At 32.0% G+C, this 15859-nt stretch overlaps 2 protein-coding genes across 2 annotated transcripts; one reads left to right on the forward strand and one right to left on the reverse strand.

Annotated features, from left to right (window-relative positions):
* Window positions 1–228: 228 nt before the first annotated feature.
* LOC124537836 (probable ATP-dependent RNA helicase DDX31) lies at window positions 229–9997 on the reverse strand. Its single transcript, XM_047114773.1, has 12 exons — window positions 9865–9997; window positions 9257–9795; window positions 9013–9181; window positions 8501–8658; window positions 7959–8238; window positions 7349–7586; window positions 6415–7124; window positions 5595–5683; window positions 5371–5472; window positions 3808–3959; window positions 2259–2478; window positions 229–428 (listed from the first exon to the last, which is right to left on the reverse strand). Exons 1-12 carry the CDS (start codon window positions 9901–9903, stop codon window positions 293–295), a joined length of 2832 nt encoding a protein of 943 aa, XP_046970729.1. The 5' UTR covers window positions 9904–9997; the 3' UTR covers window positions 229–292.
* Window positions 9998–12985: 2988 nt separating this feature from the next.
* LOC124542386 (dynein axonemal light chain 1-like) lies at window positions 12986–14678 on the forward strand. The gene is made up of 4 exons (XM_047120348.1): window positions 12986–13234; window positions 13808–13919; window positions 14133–14279; window positions 14479–14678. The coding sequence occupies exons 1-4, from the start codon at window positions 13080–13082 to the stop codon at window positions 14626–14628; spliced, it is 564 nt and encodes a 187-aa protein (XP_046976304.1). The 5' UTR covers window positions 12986–13079; the 3' UTR covers window positions 14629–14678.
* Window positions 14679–15859: the final 1181 nt, after the last annotated feature.

Consider the following 15859-nt stretch of genomic DNA (forward strand, 5'->3'; position numbering starts at 1 on the left):
CAAAAGGCCGGACGAGGCACGGTAATGGTTTAAAATCATTTTTCATTCGAGTCACTCGTGAGTCAGAAATGAAAACGGTAGCCATCGGCTGCCCTCCCATTAATCTCAAGTCGTCTCTCACATCAGTTAGAATTTTTGGACAGGGTCCATGTTTCATTAGTCGCCTCTTTGTATGCATTTACAATTAAAGGTACATTATATTATATAATTAAATAAAATAACTTGAAATTGACATAAAAATGGTTTATTTACAAGACAATATTTGGGTTATAAATATAGAATAGAATAGTGATTATTTGTTCTTTTTCTTCTTGTTGGTATAAGTGTCCACTGGCGGCAAACCGCTGTCAAATTCGCTCGCGGTGTGCATGGAACTTTGTTTGTTTACTATTCTCTTGCCAAATATTCCCGGTTTAACTTTAGGGAAACTGTAAAGAAATTTAACAATGTTTAATAAACTTCTTAACAAAACTAGTAACAGGCTCCGTTTAACATAACTATTAAGAAACAAGAAAATCAAATATTTTTGTAATGTGGTTTGACAATAACAGGAATTCTATCGATTAATATTATAGCACTAGATTATTTTTAATCAGAATGTATGTGTATCTCACGGGATGAAATTTTGCACGAGAAATGTTTATGGAACGTATGTGACCACATAAAAATCACATTTCATCTTATACAGGGGTTATATGTCTATGAGATAAAAAGTTTGTACGTATAAAAATTCTACACCTAATAGTTTTAAACGGTTATCAATAAACTTAGCGGTAATTATGTATATTTATTTTCAAAAAATCAAGTAATTTTTTTAACATTGTTTTAATTGACAATATTTAATAATTTGCTAAAAAAATACGCGTTCCTCTCGGGGCGCCCGACAGAAGTGATTACTTAAACTACTCAAAATTGAACCATTTAATATTTAAACATTACCTACGTTGCATCACTAACTGTCAAGAATTCACTGGCGCCGTAACGCGTTACGAACGAACAGTATATAATCCCATAAGAAATTTTGACTTAAAAAAACTGCTTGCTTCAATTTGTTACGTTACTGTTGAGTACTTTATGACAGCCTAGCGTTTAATCACTGTGTTTCTAAGTGAAGAGTGTTGGTACAGAGTATATATTCAAATAAAGTTTAAAAAGAATTGTGAAGCTTGAATTAACACGATTATACTTATGTATAATAGTGTCCATTTAACATTTGATTAACTATTTTGTCCGTAAATAGTTTTATATGTAAGCTTCCTTTTACCTATTATAAAATTTTATTATATTTTGTGTCAGATTCCATAAATCAATCAATAAAAACGATTGAGTTCCTATCCCTAGACCCAAAATTAATCATTGGCCACTTTGTTACGGATACTCAAGTACTGTGCCGTGATTGGGATGGGTTAGTTAATAATGTTTCCGATTGGGTATATATTTAAAAATAACGACACTTGAAAAATACTTTTCTCTTTTAATCTTGACTACTTTTATTAGAACTCTTGTAGATAGGTACTATACTACACAACATGAGCTATACATAAATAATTTTTTTAATGTTTAATATTAACAATTATTTATAAACAGGCCGAAAATATATAACATTAAACGTGTATTATTGGTACATACAAATGTTATTAGTCAACCATTTCAATTACACAAATGATTGTGAACAAAGACAAAAATTATATATTATCTGTGTTAAAGTAAGCTTGTAAGTTGTAAGTGAGCCTTAGGCTCGTGGTCGTGATACGTGCAGTGACCCGTCGACATGTTGAATTCGGCTTAAAATTGATTGGGTTTTCCGTAGACTGTGAGAATTTATTCAAAATCATTTCCCAAAAATTTTTTATACAAACAATTTTTTTCTTATTTTTTTATACAAATATTACATCAAGAATATCAGACAAAAGGGAAAAAAAAACAGAGTAGCTACTTTGTATACAAACTTCATTATATAGTATGAAACAAAGTCGCTCACCACTGTCTGTATATGTATGCTTGATCTTTCTAATTTCGCAACTGATTTTGATGACTTTTTTTAATAGATAGTGTGATTCGAGGGGAAGGTTTTTGTATATTATACTCCATTTAGATATAATATAGTAAAGAAACAAGAAAAAATCCGTAGCATACATATTTAGTATCAGTATTGGACCCGTGCGAAGCCGGGGCTGGTTGCTAGTCAGTTAAAAATATGTAACAATAACAATATAGTTCTTAATGTTTTATTATTATATTTTAAAGGCAGCACTCACCCAGGCCGTTTCTTCTCGTCCTCATCATGAATCGTCAGACGGTTATTGGGTCTCTCTTTCCTAACGTTGGGGTCGGATTTGGCTCTCCTCGCTAAGGCCCCCGGAGTCTCCCGGAGGGCGAAGGCCTTGGCCGCGTGGCCGAGGTGGAGCTGCCTCGCGTCCAGCCACATGCGCACCTCGCGAGGATACGTCGAGTAGAAACGAACCCACGATGTATACGCTTCAATGAAAGTTTTATTATTACAAGATTCTTAATGGTTGGAATATTTGTAAAATAGTTGATCTTATTACAGTACGACACAACTTAGATGTCGCATCGGCAAAATTCGTAAAACCGATCACATCCGAATTGAGTACGCTATCCCAAATTATCAATTTATATTTCTCATGCGAATATGATCTTTGCACAAAAGTAATAACTTGTAATATCATATGACCTAATATTTTCGTCAATTTGACGCGTCGATTTACATGCACTTGCTTTCTCTGACGCGTGAATCTATAGCGACGAATAGCGTCGAATGGCGCGGTAGGGAGCTGTTTCTATTGGTTGTGTGAATCGGCAGTAATCGGTTTTATTTTCATTCCATTGCATTTTCCGATGCTACATCTAATGTGTGTCGTACTATAAGTAAATATGTTCTATAATATTTATTTCATACAAATTGAAACTATTATACAATAAAAAATAAAATAGTCTTCTTTCAGATATAATTTCACTAACTCATACAGATTGTACGTAAATCCAACACAATCAGTTTTTTGAATATATTTTTGTCTGAGATTATCATACTAATAAATTCCCCCCCCCCCCATAGTTATATACCTATAGCTATATATAAACCTGTTTAGAATTAACAATACGATTCCAATTAACAAATCTATCTATTTTCCTTCAATTAAATCAATATAAACTTCTTTAACATCCAATCAAATAACTATTCACCAGTTGCTCTAATTATGAGACAAACATATCGCATTACATACTGCGTGGCACGCTATTCTTTTTTGTCGTCGTTTTTTCAACATAGCTACGCCAGCTAGTTGTAGTTCACATGTAATTATAAACAACTAGTTGTTACCCGCGGCTTTGCTCACGTTTTAGGGGGTTGGTTTGGGAGTAACTACTGAGTTTCTTGTCGGTTCTTCTCGGTAGAATCTACTTACCGAACCGGTGGTAGCTTCATCTAATTGTAAAATGACGATTCAAAAGCCTACTTGAATAAAGTTTATTTTGATTTAAAAAGTATAATTCCTTGGTTTTCGACTTTTCCTTGTACCAAAATTCATCAAATCCGGTTAAGTTTTCAAAGTGAGAAAGAGACAGACAAAGATACTTTCGTATTAACAACTTCACTTAATTGTAAAATGACGATTCAAAAGCCTACTCGAATAAAGTTTATTTTGATTTGATTTGATTTAAAAAGTATAATTCCTTGGTTATCGACTTTTCTTCGTACCAAAATTCATCAAATTCGGTTTTCGAAGTAAGAAAGAGACAGACAAAGATACTTTCGTATTAACGATATTAGTATAGAGGTCAGCTTACCCCGGCTAGCTCTGGCCAGCCAGTCGCGCGAACTGTGCGCGGTGTGCTCGAGACGCGCCTGTACGGCGATGGCCGCTCTTTGCGGAGTCGGCGCTGTCGGCACTATGTTTTGTAAGACGGACAACGCTTTCATCTCGTCCGATTGACGTAACCTAGTCAAAATTAAATAAATAAATAAATATGAGACAACATCACATACATTACTCTGATCCCAATGTAAGTAGCTAAAGCACTTGTGTTATGGAAAATCAGAAGTAACGACGGTACCACAAACACCCAGAGCCAAGACAACGTAGAAAACTAATGATAATCTACATCGACTCAGCCGGGAATCGAACCCGGGTCCTCGGAGTGGCGTACCCATGAAAATCGGTGTACACAACACTCTTCCACGGAGGTCGTCAAATTATAAGATACATTTGTTTTTTCGTCGTTAAAATATTACTTAAAAGTTATATCGAGCACGCTTGTGATTGATCCCACATTCTCTGAGGGTGTAACAACATTTTTCCGAGATAAAAATTATATAGTGTGCTATTCAAGCTCTGGTCCAAATTTCATTCCGATCTTTTCAACCCTTCTATCATGATTGAGGAACGAACGTCCACTCAAATTTCGCTTTTTAACATTAAAAAGATTACATATAAACCGTCATTGACGGCATATTACCCACAAAAATTAATGTGACAAATAAAGACAATTTAATAGGTATATTAGCGCAGTATGTGTTAATTATCTATAAAAAACATAATAAAACTTGGTTGGTGTCTCTGAAAACCGCAAATGCTATTAATAAATCGACATGACAACAGATGAACTTTCACACAGTGATTAAATATTAAAATATAACATGTTAAAGATTAAAACGATAAAAAAAGTCATACCGTGAATGATTTATATATTTTTATTATGACAATAACATATTTACAGCATAAATCATGAGTATTAGTACTTCTACCCGTCCCGGGGCTACATAAAACTAAAAATCAGAAGTAACAACGGTACCACAAACACCCAGACCCAAGACAACATAGAAAATTAACGGTAATCTACATCGGTTCGGCCGGGAGTCGAACCCGGGACGGGACCTCGGAGTGGCGTACCCATGAAAACCGGTGTACACATCACTCGATCATGGAGGTCGTCAAATATATTAAGGAAGAATATATGTATATTTTTAGGCGAGGTGCCTTTATAAGCGTACCCAGAACGAGAAGCCAAAGTTTCATCACAATCGGATGATTATTTTACCAATGCATACAAAACGAACATACAAATATTTTTATTTAAAAGACACATATATCAAATATATGATATATAAGATTTTTTCAAATAAACAACTACAGATCTTATGTTCTTTGTACTGAGATACAGATACTATAACTATAGCTACACTGCCTATACACACAACTACATCAGTCGAGGGGACCTAACTCCTTTGATTAGAATAAGCTATACATACGCCGATATCAGAGAAGAAATAAACCTAACATATAGTAAAAGATATATTTTACCGAGTCTTCTAACTAAAAGACCGTACTCTTGTCATATAAATTGTCTTACCTTATACGCTTCTGTTCCAAATGCCTCACAAATTCCGATTCGCTTGGCAGTAGGAACAATATAGCAGCACCGACTTGTTCCGCACGCCCTGTTCTTCCGACCCTTGGATTAAAATTTTAAATTAGTGACGTCATAGCTTAATAATCGTAATATACGTTTGATTCTTTTAAATTAGTTGAACGTGACGTCATAGCTTGATATTCGTAATTTGATTCACGCCTTACCTGTGCACATAATCTGTGGCTGAAGCCGGAGCGCAGAATTGTAGAACGAGATCAACGCGCGGTACATCCAAACCCCTCGCAGCCACGTCCTTTATAGTAAATATTTATTTAACACTTTATCATGCGTTCAAAATAAAACAATAATAAATAAATGTAAAAACGGGAATTTTAAGTGTAAACGGGATCTGACTATAATGTCAGACAGATTAGTAAGAAGTACGAAAGATACATACAGATTATATAAGGATTTATTCATCCAAATAATCAATCAACACACACTAAAAATACATCAAAATCGATCTTGCAGTCTATGATTTCAATTAAAAATTTACCATTTTTGAAAGTAAATAAAAGTAAGTTTCAGCTGATGAGTCTTCAGTACAAATAAAATACGATTAAAATAATATGCTTGAACTAAACACCGGTAATTATACTCAAATTTTACTAACGTTTTTAAAGCCTTTCTACGAGACTTTCATACAAGATTTTTTGTAGAACAAAGACGTAACAGTGAATAACTAAATTAATTTAACTCAGTTTATCTAGAAATAATTAAAGTACCCTAACTTCTATCGAGTACTCGATGAAAAAAAGCACTTTGCTAACTAATTTAAAAAATACTATTTAATTTATACATTGACATAATTGTGTTTGTCGTTTTATTTTTTTCGGCATATTTATCGCATTTAATAACGTACTACTTATTTACACAGGTTAAATAATAAAAGTAGCATGACTGAATTGATTTCGAATCGAATGAAAATCCAAGTAATATGTTTACTATATTACAGTTCTTTATTAATAAATGTATATGTCTTACCGTACAAATAAGAAGACCCCTCTTAGCGACACGAAACTGCTTGAAAACCTCTATACGATTCTCGTGCGGCATTGAACCGTGCAGACTGAATACATCCAAATCGTGCGGCACTATTCCCCCCTCAGCCGGTGCCTCGTAATCCATCTCATATTCGGAATCAGAGTCTTCGTCCTTATTTTTTCTTTTATTCGCTTTTGAATTTTTCTTCTCAGATTCGTTTTTCTTTTTCGCCTTATCCTCTTTACCAGTCAGAACCGTCTCTATTAATTCAGAGAGATAATCTACCATTTCCAATGTTGCCATAAAGACGATCATTTTTCCACCCTTCCTGTTTATTATGCAATGCTCTACTATTAGAGCACATAGGGTTACCAGTCTTAGTTTCATTGGCACTATCAAGAACGTTTGATTTACGGTCGCTGGTAATATGAGCTCATCTTCTGTGATAGCTGTCTTTAGTGCTTCTACAAATGTATTAGCCACAGGCTCTTGCATATTTTCGTGTTCCGTATTTGAATCATCTAGTTTCTCAACTGTCGGATTTTTAGCTTCCAACTCTTTTTGTACTTTGAAATATTCATAATCCGAATCACTGTCACTTTCATCGTCGTTCTTTACGCTAACACTAGCTTTAGAATTGTTAGTTTGTACGTTATTTTTAGCACCGGCAAACAATTCTGGGTGATTAGAACCATTAAACGCTTTAAGACCTATAACAACAAATCATTTCAGATATTTACAGTAAGACATATATATTCCAAATACATTTTCTTTTCACACTATTTCGAATAAAGACTCCATTAATATGAGTAATAAAAAGAACAAAATTTATTTATTAAAAATAATGGCAACATTAAACCTTTGAAAAAGAAAAAATACCAAGAAGATATAAACAACGTATCTGTATACCCATGTAATAAGTATTAGTACCTACCGGTTCGACTTTCCTGCTTTTCTTCAATATCGTCAGTTTTCGCACTTAATTCTTCAGTTATAACATTCTTAACTACATTTTTTTCAATCGTTTTGCTTTTTTCAGAACTTGTGTCACTCTTTTTCAAGTCTGTTTGCTTAGGTGTTTCTTTCAAAGAATCAGCGACAAGCGCTTTACCATCAGAAGTATCTACAAAGACAGGATCCTGCATGGTTATTCCCGCTAAATTTTCGACGGCCTATAGATAACATAATAATTTAATGCAATTAATATTTTATTTAGTTCATTAAATACTTTTTAAAGTTTTGTTAAATAATAACTTAATCTACTTTGTTTAAGCAAGGTACCACCCAAAATATATTCTAACCACTGAGCGGCAACACTTAATATTGCTGTGTTCCACTATATCTTCAGGCACAAGAGACATAACATCGTTGTTGTTAAAGTATTGGTAATATGAGAAGTGATAATTTTATATGGAAAATCATTAATGGGCAGTGGTGACCACTTACCAAAATCTTATTGAATATGTATACAATAAACTTAACCAATTTGCATAATTATTCATTACACTTGCATTACTTAATTTGTTTCGTAATCATCATCGTACCTTTGTAAGAGTAGCAGATAAAAGAATTGTCTGTCTTTCTGTAGATTGAAATATTTTAGTCAAAGGATGCTCAACATTATGCTCCACTGGTTTATCATCACCATTGGGAATATCTTGCTGTTCATCATTATCAATGGGTTTTTTAATATTTTGTTTAACAAGCGCCATAGGATCATAGGTTGCAGCTTTTTTATGGTCTTCAATAGCCTTTACAATGGCAGCTACATCTTTTTCATAACCCATATCTAGCAACCTATCAGCTTCATCCAACACAAGACACCTAAACACAGCAATTACAACTTATATCATTGGTGAATGGTAGCACTCCACAGTCAAATAAATTGTATAAAATCTTAGATAGAATACAGGAATAAAACATTGTTTCAAATCAATGTTTATTTTTCTGATATATTTCTTAGTATGAATACATTAAGTTTAAGATGAAGGACATGTCCATTATATCAAGGGAAATAATTAAAATTGGTTTTGTTATTCATAAGATAAAAATGAAAGAAAAAATATATTTTTTTAAAATGTCTCACCCAGTTTTTGCAAAGTTAAGTGAATGTGTATGTAATAAATGGTCATTTATTCGTCCTGGAGTGCCAACTAATATACTTAAGCCCTTTCTCAATCTGGCCTTCTCTGCTTTTCTCTTTTGCCCTCCACTTAGCAAGCCAGGCACAATCCAAATAAATGGCTATCACACAAAAAAAACATAACATATCAAATGAAACATACAATAAATAATATTTATTTTTATACAATACATACAATAAATAGTAATATATATTTTTCAATAGTTTTAACCATGAAATAAAACCAGATCATGGTTAGTTAAAAAATAAAATAGCTTGAAAATTTTTTTTTTAAAAATTTGAACTTTAACATTTATTGCACAAAATTAATAAAATTTAATGTTCAATACATTTTACCTATACCAGACAAATATTATAAAATACTACTAATGTTATTCATGCACTAGAAACCACTATAATGTAAATAGTTAAAACTCTTCATCACTAGATATGAAAAGAATAAATTGCAAGCTTACCTTAGTGAGTTTGACAAATAACTCATATGTCTGAACTGCTAATTCACGAGTGGGAACTACTACAATAACTTTTACACCATCATTTCTGTTTATTTTTGGTCTTATTGCCTGTAATCCTTCGACAATGGGTAACGCATATGCCAAAGTTTTCCCAGAACCCGTCTGAGACCTAATAAAACAAAATTACAGTGAGTGTGACTGAAAAAATAGTAACTATAACATTATTTATAAATAAATAACAGACCTAATCAATACATCTCTGCCTTGAAGAATTATCGAAATAGATTTTTGCTGTACTGTCATCATTTCACTTAAATTAAGATTTTGTTTCAAATTCGCTACACTATGTGGATGAATATTTAAATCAGCAAAGGTCTTGCCAGTAAAAACTTTTTCAACCAAAGGTTTTACAGCTTTTTGACCCATTTTTGGAACTTCTGGGTTATTCTTAAATAAAGATGATATCCAAGGTCCATTTCTAGGCTTTTGTTTCGTCTGTAGATCGTCACTAAGATCTTGGTAGTTCTTCCCTTGAAATTTCCCTTTATTTTCACTTAATTCACGTAACCTCATTTGCAAATCTTCTGGTTTTGAGGAAGCATTGTTAGAAAGCTTAGGTATTTTATTAGGCGGCTCGTTTGAATTTTTTTGTAAGAAATTCTTTTGACCAGCATTTTGGGGTCTTTTAAACGCAATAATTTTACCACTAAAATCTGGTTTTGATTTGAATTTGTATTCATTGGCATTCTTTTGTATAGTTTGTTTTTTTGTTTTATTTTGATTCTAAAAATATCAAAGTTACATTAGAAATGTTTAAAATTCCACCATAAAAAGTAAATAAATTCTATTTACCTTATTAGTTGATGTAATATTTAATTGTAAATCATCCATTTTAATAAAATATCACTACGCCACTCAGTTAGAAACAATCTTTGAGGTTATTTGCACGTTGTGACATTTATGTTTCCTTGAATCTGACATGTTATGACATCTAAGAGCTGTGTTCAGAAACATATATTTTTGGTAAAACAGATATCTCAAAAGTACATTATTTTTACTTACTAATAATATCAATAAACTTTTCGAATAGTTAGATGGTACTTTGACGTTTAAATTGGGTATATCATATACCATAGCATTCTATATCATGATACAATAAAAAAAATTAAAACTTTTCTAAAACTGAATTTAATTTATGACAATTTACAGAGGCGTCATACAAAACGATACTAAAATGCTATTATTAAAGTAAATTGTATTACAATAAAACAAAATGTTTTATCATCTAAGACAACAACATTATTAATAAGCACTTAAAAATTTTCTTTACATAATTTTCTTAACAAGTCAATATTTATTTCCTAAAGGACAGGACTTATGAACTAATGTGTTTTACGCGACATGAGAGTGAAATAATACGAGATTTAGGAAAGTAACTAAGGTTTTTGCAGTAATACCTTTTTTTACTATTCAAAACAAGCGGGAAAATATCTATTAGGCTCTAATCTGTAGCCTTATTGGTTAAATGTGATCTAAGAATTAAAAATGTATAGAATACTTATATAAATCGAATGTATAATTTAGCTTAGTGAGTATTTTATTGGTTCTAAATACTTACTAAGGTAAATTATAGTAAAAATATTAGAATATTAATACTCAATTAGTAAATACTAATACCTTCTTGACCATAAATTGTAAACTATACCCAAGTGGATATATCGACACTAAATCAAAATGCATTGGGTTAATCCTGGGTTTGCGTATTCCTGCAATTAGTTAAAATTTTATTAATGTTTTAATGCTTTAGTCAAAATTATATGTATGTATTATTAACATACATTTATTTATTAATACATTTGCTTGTTACTGCAACAGTTGCAATATGCTGATCTGTAACTTGATTTGATATAGGTATAAGCAGTATTACTTATAAGAAACACCGGATAGTCATTTTCCGGTTCCATGAAGCTGATCAATTTTCGCTTTGGTTCGTAAATGATCCTATTCATAACATATGAGGGGCTTTTATAGTATAAACATGGCTTTTTAGATTACAAATATTTATTCCACCCCATAGGCGTCATAAAGCAATGTTTTGTGGACACGCGTCGGCACGTGATCAGACGAAATATGCATCCGTGGCACGTGTACTCTCTACTTTATATCATTTTTTCTAAAGCTAAGTAAGTAACTCCTTGAGTTATACGATGAGAGAGTAATGTGTCGATTGGATTTGTTAAAATATAATGTTAAATAATAAATTTTATTATTTACAAAAAATAGATATAATCTATTGTTTTTTATTCATTCGTGATTATGCCTTCTCATATTGCTAAAGTGGATAGCTTATAAAAGTTCGAACAAAAGCGATACATGGAAAAAGGCAAATTTAATTTATCTAACACTATTATGCTCTTAGCACCAATTTTAAAATAATACAATAATGGCAGCAAATTTGTTTTGTGGTAAGTAGATATTCATATTTGTCATAGGGACAAAATATTATCACAATATTTGAAGTCGAATGGTAACCTTTAGGACATGTTAAGTGTTGTTTTTTTTATTTTAAGTTAGTCAGTAGTTATAGCGAATTAATATGTTTTTTTCTTTATTTTTGTCTTTTTTTTTTGTTTTTAATTTTTTATACTTTTTATTCTTTTATTATGTACTGTGTCCTAATAAACATTTCTTTCTTTCTAATATTGTTGTTTATTTTTAAGTCGCTAGGTATTTCGCAATAACGACATAAAACAAAAAATATTGAAAAAGAGAATGTTCTCATTGCGGAATATTAGGAGGTAGTTTTGATTGTCCTAAGTAGGTATAGGCAACTGTCTTAAGGTCATATTTAATACTTTAAGAAAGTTAAAAGCAATTATAATCGAGTATTTTTATTATATCTTTATATTTTTATTTGACGGGGCATTACGAATTTAAATTTCAAATTATCGAAAGAAAACTTGTAAGAGCTTTTCAAGTCTTATTTAAATAAACATCAGAACCTATGCGACTTCTGTTACCTACTCGAAACCTGTACCTAACACAGATGAACAGCTCTTACACATAAAACATATTAACATTAAGAACCAATCGTTGTCTATTTTTGATTTCATATATAATTTCAATTATATAATGAACAAATCAATCTAAATAAAATAAACCTATGTGGCTTATAAAGATAATTCAAGTCTCCGAAGTAGTTACATTTCAAGTCCAGAGAAGTTCAATCTATTCAACGAAACGTTCACCATTACGCAAATTCTGAGAGACAGAGAGTTCTGAGTTGTGAATTTTCAGCCGCAAAATACTGCACTTGAAATTCCGCGTGCAAACATTGGACGAAGGGAGAGGGAGGTGTGAGGGCACGACGTGATTACGACCGGCCAACCGGGACGACCCGACCCCGGGAGGTAGAACGGGGCAACATGATTTTTTTAAGACGCAGTAACTGATCAAATATTAGTTACTTTCTCATGTTGTACCTACGTATGAATACTGTAGACCAATATTACAGCATTCTTTGATTTAAAGTCAACCTCGATTCAACAATAGGCAAAAATAATCAACTAGAGAAATAAACGATGATTCCATTATAATATTCCTTTATAAAGTACCTAACATATAATTTTGTAATTAAATATGTATACCATTAATTTCATCTTTGTATAATATATTTAATTTGTACCTATTATTACCTTAAAAAATTCAGTTCAAAAGGTTTTTTACTTACTAAAAGTGTGAATACTACCGTTTAGTAGTTAATTTATTTTGTGAAATGTAATTCAATATCGTCCTTTTTAGAAGTTATAGATTAAAAATAATAATTCATAACTAATTAAGCTGTCAAATATAAACAGATTCGTTGAATTGAAATCATTAAATTCTCATTTCGCAGCTTTCTAACGCTGTCTAACGTATTCGTATACGTGTCGTACATATTCTAACGTAGTCTGATAAAGATTGCTCAAAAGTTACGGTCCATTAAAGGAAACAGTAAAGTAAAAAATAAGAAGACAATTCATTCTACTACTATTCTAGATACTTTGTAATCGATACCTTTTTTATTAATGGCATTAAAACCTACAACCTGCAAGGAAGCTATTGCACGTTGGGAGAAAAGTAAAGAACAAAGCGCCGCTGATGCCCAGGTCATAGAACTACAGTTTCAGTGGCCTCCAATTGAAAAGATGGATGGTGCTCTTTCCACGCTTGTCAGCTGCGAGTTAGTAGTAAATGTTTTTCAAGAATCACGTCACAACGATTGTAATCAGTCTATTATAATAGTCTAGTTGAGCTTTAAAATTCATTTTTCAAATTTAGATAATGTTTTTTGTACTAAGTATATCAATGTAAATGCCTTGGTTATACTTATGTAAAATTATACATTGCACAATACTTTTTCTGCATCATAGTTTAATGCTTGTTTTAAAATAAACAATCCGAAATGTATAAGATATTTGACTGGACAAAAACCCCTTATTCGCTTATTCCACCATATAGCTTCGGTGCGGGTAACACTTTGGGTGTGAGTTCGTCAGGTACGTAGAGCTTGGCTGATTCCGCAGAATGATTTTTTTCCCGGGATAGTTAATCTCGAAAATTCATTGTGTTCATTTCAAACACAATTTACCAACATTGGAACTCAGTTTGACTATTCCGAATATAAGTTTCCAATATACGGACCTTGACTTACTACTTTCTAAAATAACATAAGTATGGTCTGCATATAACATTTTTAATGATCTAATATAAATTAATCATGTAAATACAAAATAAAATGAAAATTTTGAAACAGGAAACTAAGCCTGTCTTCGAACATGATCGACAAAATAGCTGGAATTGCCGGAATGAGAAGTTTGAAGATTCTGTCGCTAGGTCGAAATTACATTAAAACTTTGGCCGGTATTGTAAGTTGTAGCTGTAAAACTACTAACATATTTAAAAACAAACGGTATAGCTTCGAATATATCTCACCTAAAATTAATGTAGACTAAAAACAAAGTTTATTTATTATCGCGCTATTTAAAACAAAAACGCTCTAACAATAACGTGATACGAATATATACAAACATTTTATTTTTATGGGGCGTATTTTTACTAACATTTATGTATTTACTAAGGAAACCGTTGCCGATACATTGGAAGAGTTGTGGATAAGTTACAACCCTATCGATAAGTTGAAAGGCGTGGGCGCGCTTAAGAATCTCCGTGTGCTCTACATGGCCAACAATATGGTTAAGGAATGGGTGGAATTTAACAGACTACAGGTTATTTGCAATACTATTATTATATATATATATTACTATTTGTTCAAAAATCTCATACTTAGATTCATTACTTGCACAATACTATTTAGTACCTTATAAACAAATACATTTTTATTGATATAATGTGCAATAGACTTAAAAGCACGAATGCATTAATTCACTTTTAAATATGACGCTCGAACTCCATTATATTTTAAAGGAATGTCCAGCTCTAAGGGATCTAGTTTTCACCGGAAACCCGCTTTGTGAAAATCAACCTGACGTGGATACTTGGCGCACGCAAGCGTCCAACCGACTGCAGCAAATAACGAAACTGGACGGAATCCCAATACTCAGAGAATCAGAGTAAATTACAAATACAGACATCGTTTTAGACATTTAGTAAATAAACTTAATTTATTCCAGTAATATTGAATCATTAAGATGTCTTGTAAGCCTATTAAAAAACAATTGTGACTAAAACATGGTCGTCTCATGTATTTTATTATTCGAAATGAGCTGTGATTGCGTGACCGCTTCTATAACAAACGCGATAGAGGACCACTTGCTTAGGATAGAATTTGAAATGACAATAATAACGGAAATAATAGCCGAGTAGCATCGCCTCTACTTGACATTTATGACAGATTATGAATCCAGTAATAATCATCGCACACGCCATCTGTCTATTAAGTGACGCAATTTACTTGTAACGGTAAGATTGAATTCCATTAATCGAATAAGTGAGGTTAACAGATTATAGAATTTATTCATTTTTTTGTAATTCGTTCAACTTAAAAGTACTTGGTTATTTTGAAAGCTCAAATTAAATAAATGTCTTTGTAACACTAATATTTTTAGATAATACAATGCAATTTAGTAAAACATAAAATAAATGAACATTTTTCATCCCAAATCGTCTGAATCTTCATGTGCATTACTACTGTATGTCCGTCCGGCTTTATAATTCGTCACACGTCTCAAAGCCGACTTAATAGCCTGCTTAATTCGAACCAAAGGAAATACGAATTGTTGAGGGTCGGCTTTGATGGCGGAAGAGTCCCTCTCTGTAGTCGTCCAAGGGCACCGTTATTGTATTGCTAATAAAATTTAATGATGTAAACGGATAGCGTGAATTTATCTAACTTAGTATCGTTCAGGGAGTTGAGCGCTGAGGGGAAATCAATTAACGACAATATATCTGTCGCAGATTGAATTATTCGTGTAATGAGATATTGTTGAATTCAAACTTTAAAAGGTTTTATTGTTTATTCATTTTATTAGAGTAATTAAGTAAAGTAACTGCAAATGTTCCACTGCTGGGCAAAGACCTCTTCTCCCGTGAGAATGTTTGAACCATTACACGATGCTTAATGTCTAATATAGTTTGTGATGATCCAATACATGCAGGTATCTTCGCAATGATTTCAGTCAACGTCGAACGCTTGATATTTTATAACACTTCAACCATATTTAATAAATATGTAACTTTAAAAACAATAATAATTTACTCGTATTTTTTAAGTACTTAGTTTTAAAATATACCATAATTATGTCTTCGTTTTGGACTGAAAACTAATTGATTTTAAGTGCGTCGATAA

The sequence above is a fragment of the Vanessa cardui genome, chromosome 2, assembly GCF_905220365.1.
Source record: "Vanessa cardui chromosome 2, ilVanCard2.1, whole genome shotgun sequence".
Lineage (NCBI taxonomy): Eukaryota > Metazoa > Arthropoda > Insecta > Lepidoptera > Nymphalidae > Vanessa > Vanessa cardui.

Bases quoted from the DNA above. Each gene is read 5' to 3' on its own strand.
- LOC124537836 (XM_047114773.1), bottom strand. From the start codon at position 9,903: ATGGATGATTTACAATTAAATATTACATCAACTAATAAG. The intron at 8,659-9,012 runs GTAAGCTTGCAA...TTTGTGTGATAG, and splicing joins TATTTGTCAAACTCACTAAG to CCATTTATTTGGATTGTGCC. The intron at 3,960-5,370 runs GTAAGACAATTT...AATTTTGACTAG, and splicing joins TTGGAACAGAAGCGTATAAG to GTTACGTCAATCGGACGAGA.
- LOC124542386 (XM_047120348.1), top strand. From the start codon at position 13,080: ATGGCATTAAAACCTACAACCTGCAAGGAAGCTATTGCACGTTGGGAG. The intron at 13,920-14,132 runs GTAAGTTGTAGC...GTATTTACTAAG, and splicing joins TTAAAACTTTGGCCGGTATT to GAAACCGTTGCCGATACATT. The intron at 14,280-14,478 runs GTTATTTGCAAT...TATATTTTAAAG, and splicing joins TGGAATTTAACAGACTACAG to GAATGTCCAGCTCTAAGGGA.